Consider the following 23,707-nt stretch of genomic DNA (forward strand, 5'->3'; position numbering starts at 1 on the left):
TTGTCATGTACCTTACTTTTGCTGAAAATAAGGAGGCGATTGTATTCTACGAGACCATCCACTTTTGATACATAAAGGTCATAATTCTTGACCATTGGATTTCAAATTCAATGAATTAAAGTGTCACCACATTGGACGCATTTTATTTTGAAATTTGGGCCGTCAAAGAAACATCTCCCACCACCCAATTTCTCATCGGTCAAAGAAACATCTCCCACCACCCAATTTCTCATCGGTCAATAATGAATGTGATATTGTACCAAAAATAAATGGTCTTATTATATACATTTCCTATACGAGACAAAAACCCTCTCTCAACTGTGGCTGTTAAAACCACCATCAGGAAAACACGCCAAATATGCATAAACGTACATCCCAGCTGAGAACTTGCCCCATAGGAAGAATTACTGGTCCATTTATTGATTCCTCTCTCTCTCTCTCTCTCTCTCTCTCTCTCTCACACACACAAAAGGAAGCTACAATGCTCTTTGACATCCCTCAGCCATTGGGACTGATTAATCACCAGTCTATGGCCAAGGATACTTGGACATGGAACCTAATTCTTCATTAACTCCCTGATTTTCACTGAAGCATCCTCTTCCCCTAACAACAAAGGAAAAGAATCAAATACTACTCGCTTATATTTTCACTGAAGTATCATTTGCAATACGAATCCTTTGTTATTGTCATCTTCTTTTGTCACACTTTTCTTTGTGGTAGCTAGCTTTCATTCTTTTTTTCTTTCTTTTTTCCTAGGTTCATTTTCCTTCCAGAATATTGCAAGGACTAATCAAGATAAAAGTTAAATTAATTAAGAGTATACAAAGGGATCATTTACTTTTTGTACAAAGATGTCAATCAGTATTGTCCATTAGATTTTGAATTGGGTAGTTGTATCATTAACTAGACTCGAAGTTCAACAAAAGAAAAAATTCTCAAACTTCATGACGCACCCCTAAATGATCCAATTTGACATCTAATTGCTATGAGCAAGTTTCATCTCCTGGTAACAAAGATGCATAATGTGACACATTCAATACTCAATAAAGAGAAATTATCAAAATACACCTAAATTTTTCAACAATATAATAATTTTTATTTTTTCAACTATTCCAATTCATGGTCATGTGTACATCAATCAGTATTTTGAAATTAAATTAAAAAATATGAGTAAAATGTTAAACAATTGATCCCTTGCGATATTTTGATAAATTATAAAATTATACGTATACTTGAGAAATATGTAACTAATGATTAACCAAACGTGCATAGTATTTAGTCATAATTGCTTGCAAATATAAATGTCATTACCATAAGTTTTACATGCAAGTGAAAAAAAATAGAAAAGAAAATAAATTATACTAGAAGCATAGGTGATTAGAATTATATGAAAAATAGTCTCCTCTTCCATCATATAAAAATGGGATGAGAGTCACTCGCTAGAGAGGTATGCAAGGGTGTTCTTTCTAAGAAACGTATAGAATATGATCATTTATTTTTTGTATAAAGAGGTCACAATCATTATTTGACTATTCGATGTGAAATCGCGTGGGTGGGGATATATTATTAATTGGGCACAAAATACAAAATAAAATTTCTCGAATGTTGTAACACTACAACTTGATTTTCAAAAAAAAAAAAGTCACACACTTTTGTCGGATTTCACATCTAATAGATAATGGTGATTGTGACCTCCTTGTACCGAGAAGAAACGGTCTATGTAGTGTAGAATCCCTTCTGTCTATCATAAGGTTGAGGTTCAAGAAACAGGAATAACATAACAGTTCAAGACTAGTTCATTTTTGTTTTATAGCAATAACGGTTGTTATATCTAGAAAATTAGTGGTTAAACAATAGTTGTGGGGATTAAGAGTACGACTAGGAATGGAATCAGGATTGGGAGCGGGGGATGATGAAATGCTAAAAAAGATCCTTAATGGTTGAAAGCATCATCTCTATAATATGTATGTTGGGAATTTAGATCCCCAAATGTTAGGATCGAAATCCCAACCTATTGGGGGTCTTGATTCAACCTTTTTGGAATGTTGATCCAAACTTTTTGAAATCTTGCTCCCAACCTTAAAAAATAATACCGTCTACGATTATATAAACTTTTTAAAGTAGGGATCTGTTATTTACGACCAACCAGCTATGCAACTATATAAAAAATATACTTGTGCTTCTAGCTAGCTATAAATTAAGAAAATCATGAGTTTGGTTGTTATCTTGGTCTTTTAATTGGGATCGCCTGATAGTAGGAATCGGGATTCCGAACAATGGGATCGAGGTCCCAAAGTTTAAAAATCGAGGTGCCTTTCCTGGACATCAGTTCAGTTATATGCCGGGAAGGTCAACCATCGAAGCCATTTTCCTACTTAGGCAACTTATTGAGAAGTTTGGGGTGAAGGGAAAAGACTTTTACATGGTCTTTATTGATTTGAAGAAAGCCTACGATAGGGTACCTAGAGATTTAATTTGGTGGGTGTTGGAAATGAAAGAAGCCACCAGAGGCTATATCAACATAGTGAGAGATATGTACGAGAAAGTGTTAACTAGTGTGCGGACAACTAGTGGAGAAACAAGTGAATTCTCAGCGACAATGTGCTTACATCAGGGATTAGTGCTGAGCCCATATATCTTTGTTTTGGTTATGGACGAATTAACCAAGCATCTACAAGATGAGGTACTATGGTATATGGCATTCGCGGATGACAGTTTTGATCAATGAGACTAGAGGCGGCGTCAACGCAAAGTTAAAACGTCGGAGGAATGCTCAAAATATATGGAATGCAGAGCATAAATGAGAAAGTAGTTAAAATTGATGGTCAAAATATATACCTAAAAGATATTGTTTCCAATATTTAGGGATGATAATCCAGGAGAATGGAGAGATTGAGGAAGATGTCGCGCATAGAATCAGAGCTAGGTAGGCGAAGTGGAGATGTGGAATCAGAGTTTTATATGATCGTCACATACCATTGAGATTGAAGGGGGAGTTCTATAGGACGGTTGTAAGACCAATGCTTTATTTAACGGAATGTTGGGCAGTCAAGAAACGACATATCCATTGGATAAGTGTAGTTGAGATGAGGATGTTGTGATGGATGAATGGCAAGACAAGAAAGGATAGAATTCAGAATGAACACACAAATGAACTTAGGTATGGCTTCAATAAGCAATAAGATGAGAGAAATAGACTTAGGTGAGCTAGCCATGTGTAGCATAGACCTAATACAACAACGGTTAGGACATGGACTTGGTTCAAGTGGAAGGCTCTAAAAAGATAAGAGGCAAGGCCCCAAAAGGACATGGATAGAAGTAATGGGAAAATATATAGTGACTATTGGTTTTACTAAAGTTATGGCCCTTGATAAAGAAGAATAGAGGAACAAGATTCATGTAGCTGGCCCTAATAATTGAGAAAAGGCATGGATGATGATAATGATAATGATGATGATGATTAAGATGATGATGATCCTTTTCTCGAAACGTCAGAGCGAGATTTTCTTTTTGAGAATGTTCACTTATATTAAGTATATGAAAATTTACAAAAATTGGTGCCCCCAACCAGGGGTGCCTAACATATCTTTCAGTTGTGCCTAACGGGCGAGAGAAAGTTAACAAGGTGCTGCCATTGTGTCATCTGAATAAGTCTCGTATTCCAGAGGGTCTAGGTTGCCCAGGGAGCAACCATCGAAGTATAGCTTGATGTTCCCTTCCTCAGTGGGTCTCCAAAGAGAAGCATGAGAGATTCTTCGAGATGACAAAGATAACAAGGATTTCCAATTGCTGAAAAGGTCACTGTATGCAAAGTGATGAGTATATGATTTTTGGCTTAGAGGGAGAAAACCTTCAAATCTTGTCAATCATGGAGGTGACGGAGGACTTAGCGCTCCTAAAAGTTCTATTGTTCCTTTCAGTCCATATGACCCGAACTGTGGCAGCAACAGATGCGCTCCACAGAATGCGAGCAGCCTTAGGCCAAGGAGAGGAAAAGAAGGCCTTGAATAAGTGAGGTATAGACCGAGGGGTGACCCAATACCAGTGGAAGAGTTAGAGCAGGTTGCTCCACAGAGAATTGGCCACTAAGCAGTGGATAAAAAGGTGATCATTGGTTTCTTCTGCTGCTATGCACATGATGCATCAGTTGGAGTAGGGGACTCCTTTCCTTTGGATTTGGTCGATGGTTAAAATTCTCCCATAGAGAGCCACCCAACAAAGGAGTTGAATTCTTGGAGGGATGAAAGGAAACCAGGCCTTAGAGGCAATGAAAAGCGGGGGGGGGGGGGGAGACATGGACTAATAAGGTAGCTCAGGCAACGAAAAAACGAAGACACAAAGAAAGTGCCTGACGTAACAGGTTCCCATAACGAATTCAATTTTGACCTTCGAATGAGGCTAGTTCAATCTGAACCATTAAAATGTGCTTGTGAACCTTGTACGGGTCGACAACATGTGGACAGCATACCAACCCTTACAAATAACATCATCTTCTTTTTTTTTAATAGATAAAAATCAATTAGTTGTCATTTTCCATATTTAAAGATTATAAATAAAACTGAGAACCAAGACCACGGGAATGAGACCTCTTGTAACAGCCATTTTATGTTTGGAACATTTTTCACCCCCAACCCATTACCTTCATATATTGTAATGGGTGTCCCCTCCTTTCACCACCCCCGTGGTGCTGGTTCATATATGCTCCAAGCCACGTAACAAATGTAATGTTTGTTTTTTCTGCATAACGATTTCTTTGAACCTTACTAAAGATGTAAAATACCCCTGCACCTTATCTCAAGTAGTTCTTTGGGATATAACAACTTTCATTAGTTTTAAGCAGTGATTCAAAAAGCAGACTGCCCAACGCCTAGGCAGTCCGAAAGACCTGGGTGCATCGCCCAAGCCTAGGCGGCCAATCTGGCCGGTCAATCCCTAGGCAGCCGCCTAGGCGGTACGGAAACCGCTTAGGCGGCCGCCCCAGGATGGAAAAACAAATCGTAAGGGCATTTTATGTAGTTCTTTTTTGTTTTTAAGGCCCAAAAATTAGCGTTTTAGGTTCATTTGAAGCCTAAACCTTGTTTGAGCCAAATCTAGAGAGAGAAAACCACCAAAAAACTAGATTGTGATGAATTTTTTAAGATCGAAAGGTTACTCAAAGTTAACCAAACTTGATCAAACCATCACCCATTGGTATTATATTTACTTTTTGATGTTTTGTAAAGTTAGTAGGGGTGTTTTAGAAGATTTTGAGTATTTAGAAACATCTTGGGGGTGGAAGTTTGAAGATTGAGCAATCAAACTCAAAATAAGTGATTTTTTTTATTGCTTTAGTAATTTGCATTATTTTTTAGATGTCTTCTTCGGAATCTAATAGGAGTGGTGATCCCGGTTGGAAATATGGCTATAACCCAGATACCAATGATAAAAATTGCATAAGATGCAATTTTTGTGAAAAGGATACAAAAGGGGGTATAAACCGGTTCAAGAAACATCTTGCCGGTATCAGGGGGGATGTTGCCCCATGTAAAAAGACTCCTAATGCTGTTAAAGAGGAAATAAAGAAATTTTTGAACTTGGTGAAAATGAAAAAAGATGAGAGATTTGTCTCTATAGCAGAGATTAGGTCTAGGGTTCGAGTCAATTTTGATGATGATGATAGTGATGAGGAAAAGATTGGGAACGGATTTCAAGAGATAGAGCAATCCTTTATTAGGGGAAAGGAGAAATGAGTTGTAATTGCTTCTGGTTCTGGTTATAGGAGTAAGAAGCCTCGGGTTAGAGGCCCTATGGATAGTTTCTTACCTCTGCCTGACCCTAAGATTGTAGGAGAGAAAACAAAAAAGCCAAGCACCATTGAAAATAGAATCAAGAAGGAAGAGAGTGATAGAGTTGCGTATTATTTGGCTACATAGTTTTATAAGGCAAACATTCCTTTCAATACCGCTCGCTTGAGCAGCTTTTACGCTGCCGTAGAGGCAATTGGCCAATTTGGCCCTGGGATGAAACCCCCAACCCCATATGAGCTTTTAGAGCCGTTTTTAAAAAAGACAGTGCGTTCCACGAAGGAAGCTGCAGAACTTACGAAAGATGCATGGGCTCAGTATGGGGTTTATCTTATGACTGATGCTTGGAGTAATAAAAAGAGAAGAAGTCAAATAAATTTGCTTGTGAATTGTCCAGTAGGTACTGTTTTTTTGAGGTCTATTGATGCCTATAATCATATCCATGATGCCCATTACATCTTTCAAGTGATAAAGAAGGTAATCAAGGAGGTTGGGGAGCATCTTGTTGTACAGGTTGTCACAGACAATGCTGATTCTAATGTTGTTGCATCTAATTTGTTGAGCATAGCTTATCCTAGAATCTTTTGGACATCATGTGCAGCACATTGTATAGACCTCATGCTTGAAGCTCTTAACAGTTTAACCAAGATATTAGGTGCAGTGAAGAAGGCCAAGTATGTTACGAATTTCATATATAGCCACCATATCACCCTCAGCATGATGAGTACCTTTACAAAGAAGAAAGAGATTGTGAGGCCTAAGGTCACGAGATTTACGTCCTGGTACTTATGCCTAGATAGCATACATTCGAGGAAAGTGCAGTTGAGGCAAATGTTTACCTCGGATGAGTGGAGAGCATGCAAGTAGTCTAAGGTCGGGTTGGGAAGAAGGTGAGAGATATTATACTTTCTAAAGTTTTTTAGCGAAGGGTGAAGGACGCTCTTAACGTATTTTTTCCTCTTATCAAAGTCCTTTGCATAGTTGATAGTGACAAGCCTTCTATGGGCTACATATATGATGCTATGGAGAAATACAAACGAGAGATAGCCCAAAATTTCAATGATGAAGAAACCCACTACAAGCCTGTTTGGGAGATTCTTGATGAGAAGTAAGATCGGCTGCTATATCGCCCATTGCATGCAACTGGTTATTATTTGAACCCAGCTTTTTTTTATATTGACAAGGATATACAAACAAATGATACAATTATGAACAGATTTAATGAGTGTATAGAGGTGCTAGTCCCTGATCCTGATATGCAGGATATTATATGCGTTGATAAATTACAAGTGCGCATTAAAGTCTTTTGAGAGTCCAATGGCGATGAGGCAAAGGACCAAAATTAATCCAGGTATTACATATTATTATATTAATAATATTCTTAAGTTCATCGTCATCAAGTTCAATTATTCAAGTAATCAAGTATTTCTATTATTTATTTATGATTTTTTTTTATTTCTTTGCAGCCCATTAGTGGAGCCAACAGAGGCATAGTTCTCCAAATTTACAAAAGTTGGTCATTCGGATCTTAAACCTAACCACTTCTTCATCCAGTTGTGAGCGCAATTGGAGTACTTCTGAAGGGGTAAGGCCATAAGGGTAATTTGTATAATTTTATAAATAATAAATGAACCATAGATAGTAGATTTTAATGAGTTCACTTTCATTTGATTTTGTTAGGTTCATACAAAGAAAAAGAACAAGCTTGAATCAAAGAAGCTCAATGACCTTGTCTATGTCAAGTACAATCGATTCTTGAAGGACAAATTTGCTAAGAGAGATAATAGAGACCCCATCAGATCAAAAAATATGAACAATACTATGGAGTGGTTAGTTGATGATGATGAGGTCGAGGAGTGGTTAGCTGGATATGGAGTGGTTAGTTGGATATGGATTATGGAGTATGAACCGACTTATGGATTATGGTTATGCTTATGGAATGTGTGCTAAATGCTAATATGTAGTATAATTTGAATATAACTGATAGTCTGATACTCAAATAACTGCATAATCCTTATTTGGATTCAACTGGGCCGCCCAGGTTCTGGGCGCCCACCTAGGCGCTGGGCGGCCTGGACCCCCCAATCCGCCTAGAACCCTCCTAGTGCTTTTTGAAACACTGGTTTTAAGTTGTTTTTCATTTTCTACAGATAACTACAGAAGCTCCAGATAAAGCATGAGCATTACATTGTCGTTAATCAGCATCATTGGATCACTAAATGTACCTTAATGCAGAACATTTGTGATTGCTCTCAGCAAATGACAAGAACTACAACCTAATTGATTTACATTGAAGGTTAGAGTTTTTTTACGTTAGAAAAAATCTCCACGCTCCCAAGAGTCTCTTAACAAATCTTGTCTGTCATTATTGAAGTTGGCTTCAAACAGTGCCTCAAAAACCATCGAGCCAACTAGGAGCCAATTGGGGGTCTAAGCTTAAAACCCACCGGTTTTGCATGGTTCCTACCGGTTCTTGTGGGTTTCCCTATTTACATTTTTAATACAATAAACCCCTGGATAACTAACAAGCCATCCCTTGATGATGGAGGAAATGATCAAGCAAAAAGAAAACAAAAGAAACCTGCTAATGGATCGAAACATAGTTGTTGGGACCAGAAGCAAATCGGGAGCAGGAGCGGGAGCGTAGGGATCTTGAAAGGCTAGAAGACCCTATGGATGGGAGCATTATCTATACAATACATATGTTAAGGATTGAGATCCCTAAATATTAAGGATCTTGATCCAAACTTTTTGAGGATCTTGATCTCGACCTTTTGTGATCTCGATCCCAAACTATTGGGGATTGCTCCTAACCTCTTCAGAGTAAGGCTCTCTTTATTTATAGACAACAAGCAATGCAACTGTATTAAAATTACAATCGCATTGCTAGTCGGCTTGAAAATAATCATTTCGGTCTTTATATTGGTCTTTAAGGTGGAGATCGAGATCCCTAAAAAGTGGGATCAAGATCCCAAAACTTAAAAATCAATATCCTTTGAAGATCCCTTTTTTTGAGAGAGATTCCAAAGCAGGATTGCCACCTAGGTTGGGAGATCCCAGCAACCATGGATCGAAATAGTGAAGGGAGCTTATAAGTGAAGCTCCATACCCACACCTCTAGAAAAACCAGGAAAACCCAAGGATAGGCTCCAAAGCTCCCCTCAACCTTACATCATAACCTATATCTGGACCATCTTTTACAAACTTCAAATAACAAACATAAATAGAAAGTTATAAAAAAAAAAGAAGAAAAAGACAATCTAGTCCAAAATGCCTAAAAGGATAAAACTACCCTTGGTCTTGCGGTTTTCACCTTGAAGGCCATATCTGGGCATCTAGAGACTTTTTTTGACAAAATTGGTTGTGGCTACTGGCAGAACGAGTTGGAATGTCATAGAGCTCTGAAGAGCTTTCCATAGAGTACTAATATGCCCTATTCTGAGCTCCAAGCGCATAATCAATCACTGTCAAAGGCATGCTGCTCACCAAACCACCTACATCAATCTCCCTTGGTTGGGGAGGACTAGACCTCGAGCCACGCTCAGCCATGAACCTCCTCCATGCTTCCTCATTGATCTATTTCAGGTCCTCTTTTCTCTAACTCCGATATACCCATCCACTGGACTAGGTCTTGGTTGTATGAACCATGCTGACTGATGACGGTCTGAATATCCGAAACGCCATGAATGGCTTCAGTAGCTCACTCAGGCAGCTAGGTTTCCTACTCGGGTTTGCCTAAGCTCACTGGTGCTCCAAGGTAGTCATAAAGGTCAGCAACATTGGAGACATGGGATACGTGAAGACATGGGATATGTTATACCCCTGGGTAGCTCGATTTCATAGGTGTTGCTACCTATTCTTAATAGCACTCGACAAGGACCGATCTTATACTTCAGCTTATGATAGGTGCCAACCAAAAAGCACTCTCACCACAGCTACATCATCACCAAGTCCCTCTCATGGTACTCTCTCTCGTCGGTGTTGGTCAACATCATCCTTGTACTTGGCAATAGTTGGCCTATAGCTTCTCTTGCACCTGCCTATGGATGTCTTGAAGTTGCTCGGCCAAACCTCTGCATCATCACTATCTCATTCTTTTTAAGGAAGGGAAACCAGGTCAAGCACTTTGCTTGGCTGCTGACCATACATGACCTCAAAAGGGAACCTTCCAGTTGACCTACTAACAATATTGTTGTATGTGAACTCAGCTTGGGATAGGACCTGATCCCCACTTCCTGGGCTTGTCCCCAATGAGACTTTGAAGGAGATTTCCCAAGCTTTGGTTCACCACAGCTACATCATCACCAAGTCCACCGCATGGTACTCTTGTCTCTCATCGGTGTTGGTCAACGTCATCCTTGCACTTGGCATACTTGGCCTATAGCTTCTCTTGCACCTGCCTATGGATGTCTTGAAGTTGCTCGGCCAGAGCCTCTGCATCATCACTAGCTCATTCTTTTAAAGGATTGGAAACCAGGTCAAGCACTTTGCTTGGCTGCTGACCATACACGACCTCAAAAGGGGACCTTCTAGTCGACTTATTGACAACTTCGTACGCTGTATGCAAACTCAGCTTCAGATAGGACCTGATCCCACTTACAGGCCCTGTCCCCAATGAGATTTTGAAGGAGATTTTCCAAGCTTTGGTTCACCACCTTAGTTTGTCTTTGTGGTTGGTAATCACTGTTGTACTGAAGCTTCGTGCCTAGCTTCATCCACAGAGTGGGCCAAAAGCGATTCATGAAGCACGTATCCTGATCAAAGGTGATAGTTTTGAGACTCCATAGAGGTGAATGACTTCCTTGGATCAACCACATGAGTTGCCTCGAGTATGGGCATTCCTACATTGGATGAAGTGCGTCATCTCCGAAAACCAATCCACCACAACAAAGATGGAGTCCTAACATCTAGCAGTGCAATGGAGTCCTACCACAAAATCCATGCTAATGTTGTCTATCCAAGGGTTGGATGGGATGGGCAGAAGGGTGTATAAACTTGTGTTTTGGGACTAGCCTTGGCGAACTGGTACATTTGACACCTCTCCACTAGGGGTGGCAACGGGTCGGGTTGGGTCGGGTCGGGTCGGGTTGGGACTGGGTCAGGTCCTGCTAGACCTGGGCCCGAATAATATTCGGGTCCAGATTTTGGACCCATACACAAACTCAAGGTCAGGTCTAGCTGTCGGGTCTCGAGTCTAGTCAGATCCATTGAGCTTCTTTTTTATTTTGCCTTTTTTTTACCATCATATACCCACATTATTGGCAACATGTACAAGATTGCACAACATTTATGAATACCCACATATAGCATATATCTACATTCCTTATTGGTTTATGTAATAACTGGAAATTCTTAAGAAACAAACATATTGGAAACATTTATGAATACCCACATATTACCCATATTATTTGGGTCAAGTTCGGCAGGAGGTCCAAAATTTGGACCCATACCTAAACCCAAGGTTGGGTCTACCTGTCGGGTCCCAGGTCTAGTCGGGTCCATTGCCACCCCTACTCTCCACAAACCGGCTGACATCTTGTTTAAGTCTAGGCCAACATTACTTCATTTCTACACCCACAATTGTCTAATCTCGCCTGTAGTGGCCAATGAGGCCTCCACCATTCATTTCAGTGATCGTCTTGATGCGAAGCCACCGTTTTAGAATGCACTCCCTAAGAAAAGAAAGCCATCCTGCAATATAAAGTCAAAGGTCCCTTCCCTCCCCAACACATTCGGCCCAGTAGCATATAGTTATGGCAAGATCTCAGATCCAACCACTGAAGATGAAAGGTCTCCCAGTAAATAGGCTCTACAGCTCAAAGCGTCATCCATTGTGTTTTGGTTGCCGACCTTGCGTCGAATAACAAAGTTGAATTCCTATACGTACGAAATCCACTTGGCATGACACCTACTGAGATTTTTCTAAGCATTCAAGAACCTCAATGCCTCATGATCTAAGAACATAATGAACTCTCATACAATGTCATAGAGCCTGCATAATGGCATAGAACTCCACATAATAGATGGAATATCGAGTCTAGGTTTCATTTGATTTCTCACCTTAGAAGGCTATTAGTTTGATTTCTTGGCTAGGGACAGACATAATGCCCACATGAGAGGGAATCAATGTCCACTTGATAAGACCTAAAATCCAGTAATGCTACCAAAGGGGCAATAGTAATCTTCGTTTTGATGAGTTTGAAGATCTCTTTGGCGGCCTTAGTCCATTGAATGGTGCTTATCTTTATATAGTTAGTTATAGGCGTGATCATCATCATCATTGTCAAAGCCTTTTCCCAACTAATTGGAGTCGGCTACACGATTCCTGATTGGTCATTCTACTTTATTAAGGGCCATACCCATAGTGAGCCCATAAGTTCCCATATATCTTCTCGCTACTTCCAACTACGTCCTTTTGGGCCTACCCCCTGCCCATTTTGAGGCTTCAACTTGAACTAACTCGCACCTCCTAACAGGTACTGTATTGGGTTGCACCACATAGCTAACTCGCACCTCCTAACAGGTACTGTATTGGGTTGCACCGCATAGCCAACCCATCCAAATCTACTTACTCTCATCTTATCACCTATTGGTGCTATACCTAAATTCTTCTGAATGTATTCACTTGGAATTGTATCCCTTCCTGTCATGACAGCCATCCATCTTAACACCCTCATCTCAACTACACTCATTCTATGGGTATGTTGTTTCTTGACCGTCCAATATTCCGCCCCAAAAAGTAACGCTGGTCTCACAGTTGTCCTATAGAACTTGCCCTTCAGCTTCATTGGTATGTGGCGATCACATAAAACTCCGGTTGCATATCTCCATTTCGCCCGCCCAACTTTAATTCTATTTGCGACAATAAAATAATAATAATAAGACTCAAAGAACGATAACCGGAAGAGAAATAATAGAAACAACTTAATAAAAAGGGGATGGGAACAAGGATAACTCAATATTCGCCTTGAAATGTGTATGGATATGCCAATCTAATTCCTTCCCATTGAAAATAAGTTACTATAGCAAACAAAGTTCACATCAAATTAAAAGATCCAATACACTAGAATAGAATTAGGAGCCTTTGTGTCATTCCACATGCCTCTCACACAAATTTTGAATTTCTCATGTAGTTTCCCGTCGTTCATGTAATTGGTCATTGGGGCGACAACAGTGCTACACTCTTGGTAAATATCCTCCAAAAGGTAGTGAGACCATGGAAGCTTCCAACTTCCCCTATGGCCATCAGGGTGTCTGCCACTCTACAATAACTTGCACCTTGGCTTGGTCCAGCTTAACCTCTTCTACCGACACCACAAATCCCAAGAATATCAAGCTATCCATTATAAATGAGCAATTCTCCACATTTACAAACAGTTTCTCCTTTCACAAAACCTCGAAAATTTGCCTCAAATGGCCCAAGTATTGTTCGGCAGTGAAGCTGTAAACAAGGATGGCATCAAAATGCACTACTACAAACTTTCCAAAAAAGGGCCGCCGATGCACTTGGTTCATCACCCTCATGAAGGTGCTTAGGGCATTGGACAATCCAAATAACATGACGAGCCAGTCATATAACCCTTTCCGAGTCTTGAATGCGACCTACTAATCGCCACGACGTGAAATTTAAATGGTGATACCTGCTCCGTAATCTTAGAAAAGACCCTCAGGTCAACTAGCATATCAAGCTTGTCCCCCAACTCAGAGATTTCCTTCTTGCCTCTTCGCAAGCAAATAGCATGTAATTGCTGCCACCAAATCAGGGCATGCCCCTTCATCCAGGTGGCGACAAACTTCACCTTCTTCCGCTCAGGTAGCTCCTTCCACTCAAACACATCTCGATGCTGGCAAGCCAATCTGAGAGACCATCTAATTCCAACTACAGAATTCAGGCACATCTACCGAGGCTCACACTAGACACTTTTCAAGGGGCCCGTTGGGGTCCCTCCCTTGGTTATCGAAAGGGTTCTCTTCTCCAAGGTCCAATTAATCACTCTCATGGACAACCAAACCCCACTCGGAATGAGCTTGGTGTACCTCCTCCTGTGCCAATTCCTCAAATTGCCTCAACACATAGTCAAAATCCTCCCTCATACGCCCAAAACTACCACCACAGCTACGGCCTCCATGAGCTCCTCTAGTGGCCATCCTGCACAGTTGCACTGGCCAAGGTGCTGTGGGAGCTGACGTGCTCTGATGCTAGTTGATGGAGGAAAGTGTCAAGCAAAGGGGAGACAAAAGAAATATGCTAATGGATTAAAACACTATAGGAGCTTAAAAGCCATGCTCCAAAGTCACACATCTAAATAAATAGGAAACCCTAAGGATAGAACTCAAAAGCTCCCCTCACTATTACATAACTATTTAGAGTCTTCAACCTAACAAAAGCACAAACTGGACTGCCTGTTACAAAATTTAAATCAGAACTGTAAACAGAAAGCTCAAAAAAAAAGAAGCAAGAAATGACGGTCTAGTCCAAATTGCCCAAAAGATGAAACTACTGCTGATTTCGCGGTTCGCAATTTGAAGGCCATTTTTGGGCCTTTTTTTTTTAACAAAATCAGTTGCGGCAACTAGTGAAGAAAATTGGGACGTCTCAGAGCTCTGAAAGAACTTTCAGTAGAGCACTAATATGCCCTATTCCGAGCAATGAACACAGGTTTTCAACGTTGAAGGTATGCTGCTCACAAAACTGCATACGTCATGAGAATTTCTGAGCCCAGAAATGGGAGGGTGACCTGTTTGACCTGCCGGTCAATCACATCCTTGATATGCAGTTCTTCTTTTTTGGGGTCTAAGTTAGCAAGACTTTACTTCTAGACATTTGGTCCTGACCTTGATGCCTCTCCCACCACAAGGTCAAACCCCACCTTCATATGTAATTTCATCATATATCATTCAAAAAAAAATCATCAAATAACATTTATGTGTAAAAGAAAATATTTACTAGACAAAACAAAATATTTATAAAGGAAATACAGCATGTACCAGTGAAAGCATTGGAATAAATTCCGATTGATCAAATTCTCCTCCTATTGTCCACACGTAACTTCTTCAAGGCCGGCCCTCCTTGGGCATTTTGAAGATGAACACCGGTTACAGAAAATTGATTGTCACCACATGATTGTATCTAGTCAGAGAAACCAAACAAATCAATAGTGCATGATGCTCACCCCCACACAGCTACACAATTCACCCACGGAATTAATAGAAATACATAATCTTAAAGTGATAGTATTGGAGACAGTAAAACTGTTCCCCCATCCCTGAAAAGGAAACAACTATTACATATGAGAGTGATGCTCACCTCATCGAGCTTTTCCCGGACCAATTGAACAGTCTCGTTCATTGACGATGATGAGAAGTACTACCAAAATTAAACAAAGGAAATTAGCTTTATATGCTCAACCATACATAAAATAGGTATTCATAGACTTTAGATATACATGCCTCCAACCATCTATTCACGCACATACATGCATAAATATATTTACACCGGCAGGACTGGCCAAAATTCAATTTCATCGTTTTTATTTCCAAAAATGCTATCAACATGAAATTCGGGTGTCGATGCATCAAAATATGGTGCATCCAATCAAAAAAAAGTATCATCATCATCATCATTTGAGCCTTATCCCAAATATTTGGGGTCGGCTATCAAGAGCCATACTCTCAATCAAACCCTAAGTCACCAAATCTTTTCTCACTACTTCCATCCATGTCCAAAGAAATATAGTTTAAATTAAAAATTGACCAAAATAGCCAAAAAGCGTGCAGCGATATTTTGGTTTTTAAGGGTATTTTGGTCAATTTTTATTTGAATTATTATTTTTTATTTGGTTCACCTACTCTAATGCATAGACGCCCCAAATTTCATGTAAATAACATTTTAAAAATTTAAAATAAAACATGAAAGTATATCACAGTTGTCCAACGACCTAGATTCAATCTGGGTCGTCGAACATACAAGGTGAGGTACACAAGTTGGCATACCTCATATTTAGAGAGAGAGAGAGAGCGAGAGAGAGGTGAGCATCATAATATGCTTCAAAAGTTTTTGAGAAAAATGCCCCCAACTTTGGGTCGCAAAAGTTTTCTAGCTAATGACATATTTTATCATTTGTAAAGGGGAATATGATGAAACCTATGCATAACAGATTATTGGTAAAATGGTGAGAGAGAGAGAGAGAGAGAGAGAGAGAGAGTAAATTCCACAGAAGGAAACTATGTTAACCTCTAATTATCCTTTGTCATCTGCTGTAAGTCAATTTCAGGTGAGAGAAATTTATCCTTTACTACTGTGAATTGCAAAATTACGACAAAGTATGTGCTAATGTTGCAAAGATATAAACTCTATTAATGTGTGCCAGGTTAGTATAAAACATGAACGTAATGGTGTTAACATATGTTCCCTTGGATAACAAAGAGAGAATGGGAAGACAGAGGAACCTCGTAAAAGCTAAACAAAGGTGCCGACCCACCAGTGCTACATGAAACTGACACCAGTGTCGGTGTCTTCCAAGTGTTTTGAAGGTTTTCTAGTACTTCAGCCTAAAAAGCAAATACGGCAAGACGCGACATTATACCCTTACTATTTTATAAAATAAAATACTGTGTTTTTAGGTACCTATAATAGAATTCACATTCATTAGACGATTATTAGACGCCGCATCTGGAGTTGTGGATGCTTCACAGCTGCCACAAGGCTGGAGTGTCAGGACAACACTGATAGCCACCCAGTATGCAGATTATTAATATATGATCATGAAATACTCGTGATCATGATATACATTGGTCTATCACCAGGAATGCAGAATTTAGTAAAAGGAACATGAACACTCACAATAACAAGATAGACATATTCAGGCACTTTTGATAAGATCCAAAATCAAGAACCACATTCTTATTGATTTTAGAAAATTCATGACATCCAAATGCAGAATAGACATAGCTAGTGGAAACTATAGCTTTGCCATCAAATTTTAAGGACATACTGGATTCCCATGATAATGGAAATGTTCTCCCCTGCAAACACTAGTTATGTTCAAGGCTTTGACCCTTAGTGCAGCCAAATAAAAACTAGAACTGAAGTGTCTTAGAAGGAAATTCCTAAAATCACACTCAAGAAAGTATGGCACTACAAATAAAAAGAACTTGGAAAAAGCTAGAACATTATTGATTAAAAGGAGAAAAACAGAGACTAATGAAAGTTGACAGAAAGGACACCCATGATTCATAGAGAATTTTGGGATTTCTTGTAATATACATTCTGGGGTTTCTTGGCATGGCTTTGCCCATGGCTGTATAATAAATATATAAACATATAATCCACAGGTTGGTACTCTGTAAATATAATATTTATCAAATAATTATGTAAAACTTCCACAGTAACTTACAAAGTGAGACAACCATAATAGCAAAAAACTCCTCCAAATAAGTGATATGTTGCAGAACTCTTTAACATCGTAACATTTTTCACAAGCATAGTTCTTGGAAACATCGGAGATTCTGAATCGATTTAAGAATCAAAATCATGGAATCACAGGTGGCTAGACGATTCCTTTTATCGGAATTGTTCTCCGTACATTGGGAATTGCAGGAAACGAGATTCCTACCTATTTTAATCGAGGTTCGACCTCTTTGAAATTGAGTTTCAATCCAAATAGAATCGAGATTCCTACCTCTTTGAACTCGAGTTTTAGACTAATTAGAATCAAGATTAACACCAGTTTGGAATTGAGTTTTAAGCCAAGTGGAATTGAAATTCCTGCATCTATGGGATAGAAATCTAATTGGAATCGAGATTCCTACATCTATGGGATAACACACCCAACAACTTAGAAACGCATTAGAAATCATAAGAAATTTGTTTCATAGGACAAAAGGTTCAAAGTTCTAGAGTAATAATATGCAAGAATCCATTCGTAATTTTTTTTTTTGAAGAAATGAGTATCGGAATCGATGTATTAAGTATGCTTAGCCATGGTTCCCCTAGTACTAGAATTGAGATCCTCAAAGGTCATAAAGACCTGAACAAGTGTTCCCCTAGTATTGCAATCATTATATTCAGCCTTAATCACAGTTTCAGAATTAAAGTTGGGTGGTCGTAATACTAGATTTGGGTTAAGTACAATTATCAGACACCCATAGTCCACTAGGGAATTTGTGATGGTGTTTACAAAACATAAGATATAATCTCAAGTACACTTGAAACTATTGATTTCATATTTATAGTTCAATATGGGAATTTTTTTTGCCATTGTGTTGCTCTGTGTTGTAATCTGAATCAAACCAAATCTCTTTCTTCAATTATCCATAAAAAAATAGCCAAGAAGTGTAATCCGTATCGAATCCAAATCTCTTTCCTAGTTATCTTTAAAAAATAGCTACCAAGTTCTACCCCTAACCTTACTTTCAAGATATACCCTTTAATTGACATGATGAAATGAAAGTACATTTAATGAAAGAGAAAACAAAATAATATGTTTTGTTAACATTCACATTGTGCTGTAGCATCAGTGGACCAAGTGCTAAATGCTTAAACTTCACAAGCCAAGTCATGGACAGAGGGTGAGATATTTCAAGATTAGAAGACTAAAAAATTACATGTAATAAAAATAATGTTGAGGAATCTGGATTCCATAAAAATCATATCAAGATTCAGAAAATGTGGAATCGAGATTCAACAAATGCGGAATCGAGATTCAATATTGGAATCGATATTCAGAAAAAGTTGAATCAAGATTCCTAAAATCTGGAATCGATATTCCTGACTTCAAGGAAATGGGTTCCATGAAGATTCCTTGACAGAATCGCGGACTCGGGATTCTGAGGCAGAATCACCACCTAGGGAGAGAGATTCCAGCAACTATGATCACAGAGACACAAAAAGAGTAACATATCCTTTAAGCAGCACATTCAAAGAACAAAAGATGAATACATGTTAGGCGGCCCATCATTTTCCAAATTCTGCCGACTGCAGAACAGAAAGAACACCCTAAAACACAAAGTATGATTCTTTTCATGTTTTATTTCTAAATAATTAAAATCCTAGAAAACTGGACTGAATATTACCAAGATAATTCATAGAGATTTGGGGAAAGGGTTAAGCTAAGTTTAAGCTAGATGAACCTATTTACACCAATGTTATTAGTCGAAGACACGAAATTAAATCAGCATGCAGTCCCGTCCAAACTATGACCAGCGATCCAATTAGTTGAACCGGTCATAGGAAACAAAGGTTAAACACCGAAAAAAAGGTCTAAACCAGCAGCCAGTAAGCTCATGGGGAAGGCATGCTAACATTGATTTAGACTCAGCATATCCATTTTATTGTGTGTGTGCATGGCACTTGATGATATGAGGGCAAAAAACAAAACAAAAAAATCTCATTTAATAATGTTCTCTTCTTGCAACATGGATCTTATGCTTCATATTGTCATATTATGATAAGTTTCAATTAAGCTATGAAAGGTATCAAACAATTAAATGAACCATAAAACAGAGTGTGATTCATGTAAAAAGATACACGAACTGGCAAAACACAAGCTATGTCCATGGGGGAAAATGTTCCTCTTTTGTTTATTTTAAACAAAGGTTAAAAAAAACAGATCGGTGAACCGGATCGGCCCCCCCAAAAACTGTGTCGGATTGGTGGATTAACAATCCAAATCGGCCGAATCAGCAAGAGTCGGGATTGAAAAAATTTAAAAAAATCACTAGAATTTTTTAAAATCTAGCTTTTTAGCCAAAAAAAATAATGGTATTGCATTATAATTTTTCCTTATTTTAGTAAAAATACATAAATACTGAGAACCAGTCTCATATCTGAGTGTTGGTTATCCATTTTTATGATCAAAATAAGATTTAACATGCAACTCATTGTAATAAAATGGATCTCGCTAACTAAAATTTTATAGTAAAAAAGAAAACGGTATTATACAATAGCTTCTGACCTTTTGATTTGAATAGAAAGAAAATAATGTAATGATGGGTTATAATATCGTGATTGTTATGTACATAATGGAAACATTTGTTGGCTTCTTTTAAAAATGTGAAATTAATGAGGAACACATGAACCAAAGTCTTTAAAGTATACTTAAGTTGTACTTTAAAATTGCACATACAAATTTTTTGCAAAAGTTAGAGAGAGAGAGAGAGAGAGCCAACTAAGCTATGGGCTCAAATTGAGTGAGAGAGAGAGAATGTGCTCATTTTCCATCTGTTTAAAAAAGCTTGTATAAAGACCAAAAACTTAGTTGAATAAAAGATTGGGCTATGGGCTCAATTTGTCCCACATTGGGGATTTCATAAACGTTGTATAATAGGATGGGCTAACACGAGATGCAAAGAGCTTTTCAACTCGCATGGGTGGGCCCACGAATGTTTATTTGGTGAAGTACTATGATGAAAAAGCAATTTTATTGGGGTGGGCCACTATACCTTAGTTAAAAAAAATTAAAATTGCTCATACAAAAAGTTTGTGTCACTGCCCCTTTGTTTAAAAATTTAAAATTGCACGTATGAAAAGTTTGCAAATAAAAAAAAAACGAGGGTCAAAATGAGTAGGAGGCCGGTTGGCTGGGCCACCCCTTGAACCGGCACATTCTTATCTAACAGAACCGAACCGGCCAGTTCTGTCAGAGAGCCAGCCAGTTCAAAGGGTGACCCGGCTGGTTCCCGATATATGATGGAAACCAGAAAATAGAAATCAACAATTATGCAACAAAAAAAGAGCTTCCATTTACATTTTCATGGAAATTTCAGTAATTACCATAATAATATAAAATCACATGCCACATAATCTGTACCAAGATCTAAGAAATACCTCTTGCGATGGCAGCCTTCTGACTGGAGAATCTTCTAAGCCTTCTTCTCGTGCTGACTCCACAGAAACACTGTGGTACGGGAAAAGTATATTGTTTTTAGATACCAAAACTTGGATGTCACATAATTTCCAGCATTTCCCGTCCATACATTTCTCAATACATTATAAGAAACATATAGAATGCTTAAGACAAAGTTTACCCATCATAAGAGGCAATCTGTGGGAGAACAAAGCTTGTCTGTGAATGAGAAGGAGCCAGTAAAGGTCCAACAAATATATCTGGATTACACCTGCTTTTTGAACCCTGTGATTTTGGCATTTTAGGCTGTCCAGCTGCAAATTAGGGTACAATTGCAAATTAGGTTCAATGAAGTACAATATGTATGTCCTATGTGCAAATCTGATAGTGTAAAGGTTATCCTTACTTTTCCAAATGGATTGTGCAGTTTGAAACTAGGCCTCCATAAAGATGGAGAACACAAACCCACATACAGTGGGGCATGCTAGACTAGTAAAATGCCCATCCCCCCGCATCAGCCAGTGCAATGCATGTGCCAGTCATTACTAACTCATTTAGTTTAAAATGGAACAAGCTTACACTAAGAATGCATGGTAATGCTGATTATGCTTAAAGAGAACACAAACCCACATACAAGGGTGTGCTAGACTGGTACAATGGCTAACCCCCCACATCAGAGCAAAGACACACCAGTGCAATGCATGTGCCAGTCATTACTAATTCAAGTTACAAATGGAACAAGCTTACACTAAGAATGAATTTACAAAAAAAAAACCCACAATTTAATCTGCTCAAAACTTCCTTTCGCCTTACTTCCAACTTCTCCTTTGTGTCAGAAAGGCTCTCATACTGGGGAGCATAGAAAACTTGTAATCGGTTCCCAAAGAAAACATGCTCGTCAAGCTTTCTCTTTGCAAACCTGCAACATAAGAATGCCTTCATGTTTAAGAACTGTAGTTTTAGTTTTGGTGGAAGACCAGATTGTGATATTTTGAAACTTTCAAACCAATATATTATGGATTAACATCAGGTTATGTAAAGCCCCAAAGCATGCAACAATTCAACAAAGAGGTCAAAGAATAAAATACACTTGCAGCATAGAAGCATTGCAAATTTCACATGCATACCATGAATAAACCCCAAGAGTTTGAAAACTTCGGCTTGTTCTAACATATCAAAAGCAATGTTGTCAGATTCGCTTCAAAGTCCGCTTCAGTTTGGTCTAACAATGAAGCAATTCGGTGCTTCGGGGGAAGACTTTGGGTTTTTAAAAAAAAATATATCTTTTTTATAAGTTTATAAAAATTTAGAAAAAAAATTACTAATAAATAAATTTGTTACTACTTATATGTTCAAACTATTACCATTGACAAACCATAATCACAAAGAGCTAAGTTAGAGCTTTGGTATTCATCATTTTACGTTCCAAACAAACATGAAATGATAAATATGTGAATATCTATCATTTTCTGTTTTACACCAAATGAAAAATTGCCAATACAGTGATCAAATACAGATGTAAACGAATATAGAACCATAGAGATCACAAAAGCACTCACGCACTATAAATAAAAACCATCAAGATACAAATAATAACGTTCATGAGGTCCATAACTCCATATATAGTCCAAATGTACATTGTCAAAAAACAAAAAAAAAAAAGCACATAGAGACAGTATTAAATCCTCATTTTAATCTAATCAGTGTCATCATTGGGATCCAAAAACACTATCACTGTAATCGACACCAACATTATAATAATCAACACCAACATCGTATCCTCCCTCATCAGCATGGGGCACATATATCCCATCCTCTTCTTCTCTTGGCGGCTCAACTTCTGCCCATCATGAGTCTTCTCCCTCAAAGTCCTCAAGAAGCTCCAACACCCACTTGTCAGTGTTATGAATATAATCTAAGCTAATGTGATTTGTGGTCGGCCCCCTCTTCCTCTAAGTTGCCTACGTTGTATAGATTTAATTTACAAATTTAAATGCATCCCTACATTTTACAAATTCATAATCGAATAGAAGGCAAAAATGATCATAAAACACGAATTGTCCAAGTTACCTTGCTTGTAGCTTCAAATTGTATTGGACAAGGACTGGATCACTGAATCACTTATGTTCTAGTTTATTCCTCTTCTTTTTGTGGATCCGCTAAAAAACACTCCAATTCCTTTCGCAACCGGTAGCGGTACAAGTTTGGCTCAACCCTTTAATAGCAAAGCATTGTAATTCACGACATTGGTTGCCAAATTGAAACCACCATGCAACTGCAAAAGTTAATCATAAATATGAAATGTACAATCAAAGGCACTAAAATAAATAATTAGAAAGAAATCAAGATAGGAATTTTACCTAGACTTAGTGTGGAGCAGCTACAGATTGCCATCGGCAAACCAAATTACCACTTGCTGTGCGATACTCTTCACATTGCATATTGATTTTGTTTTGGACATATTCATCATGTACAAGCCTTTCAAAGACATGAACCAATCTTGTTGTCACCTTTGATTGCTTAGAGGGATATGCTTGAAGGAAATAATTGCGTTAAAATAGAAGCCTGCTGCATGTAGGGGTAATAAAGTTGAGATTGCCACCTATCATAATAATTTTAAGATAATGTTCGTATAGAGATTTCCTGTTTTCAAGCCTACACTATATTTCATTTATAGCCCTATCCATTACCTCATAAAAGTACCCAATGAGGGCCTCTCTGCACTATCAGCTAGGCGTAAAACTCTGACTAGTGGCTCAATTACATCTACCACATGCTCACAATGCTTCCAAAAGAAAGAATAAAAAACTATCTCTGAGACCTCATTCTCGGCCCTCGTTTTTGGATGTTGTGACCCATTCCTCAGAAGTAAACATTTTCCTATGGGAAACTTTGATTTCAACAGGCTTTCTAAACTAAGGAAGCTGGTGGCAAAATGTGTAATAACTGGGCGAATCAACTCCCTTCCACAATCGCGCCGCATCATGCTCAAAACCAATGTGTAATTGTAGATATATTTTGCAACTTTTCTTTTTCTCACCAACTTTAGGACCTCTTCAATATCCCAAAATTGAAAAT

The 23,707-nt window shown here is 38.4% G+C and overlaps 1 protein-coding gene across 10 annotated transcripts in view; it reads right to left on the bottom strand.

Moving 5' to 3' along the window:
* The window catches only part of LOC18430470 (RNA-binding (RRM/RBD/RNP motifs) family protein), a 56,109-nt gene that overhangs the window by 592 nt on the left and 31,810 nt on the right, over positions 1–23,707 (bottom strand). For 3 of the 10 annotated variants that reach the window (XM_088860265.1, XM_088860263.1, XM_020665050.2), the window contains exons 4-8: positions 21,409–21,548; positions 20,811–20,943; positions 20,611–20,680; positions 15,091–15,150; positions 14,772–14,913 (exon numbers count right to left, since the gene is read on the bottom strand). In XM_088860265.1, coding sequence (XP_088716391.1) covers positions 14,803–14,913; positions 15,091–15,150; positions 20,611–20,680; positions 20,811–20,943; positions 21,409–21,548 — 514 coding nt within the window. In that variant the 3' untranslated portion in view covers positions 14,772–14,802. Of the gene's footprint in view, positions 1–62; positions 604–777; positions 1,004–14,771; positions 14,914–15,090; positions 15,151–20,610; positions 20,681–20,810; positions 20,944–21,408; positions 21,549–23,707 lie in introns of those variants that run through there. The other 7 variants (XM_011623704.3, XM_088860266.1, XR_016050837.1 and 4 more) reach the window with 6 other exon arrangements.

Source organism: Amborella trichopoda, chromosome 3 (assembly GCF_054954075.1).
Source record: "Amborella trichopoda isolate Santa Cruz 75 chromosome 3, AtrichopodaSantaCruz75HAP2 v2.0, whole genome shotgun sequence".
In the NCBI taxonomy this organism is placed as follows: domain Eukaryota; kingdom Viridiplantae; phylum Streptophyta; class Magnoliopsida; order Amborellales; family Amborellaceae; genus Amborella; species Amborella trichopoda.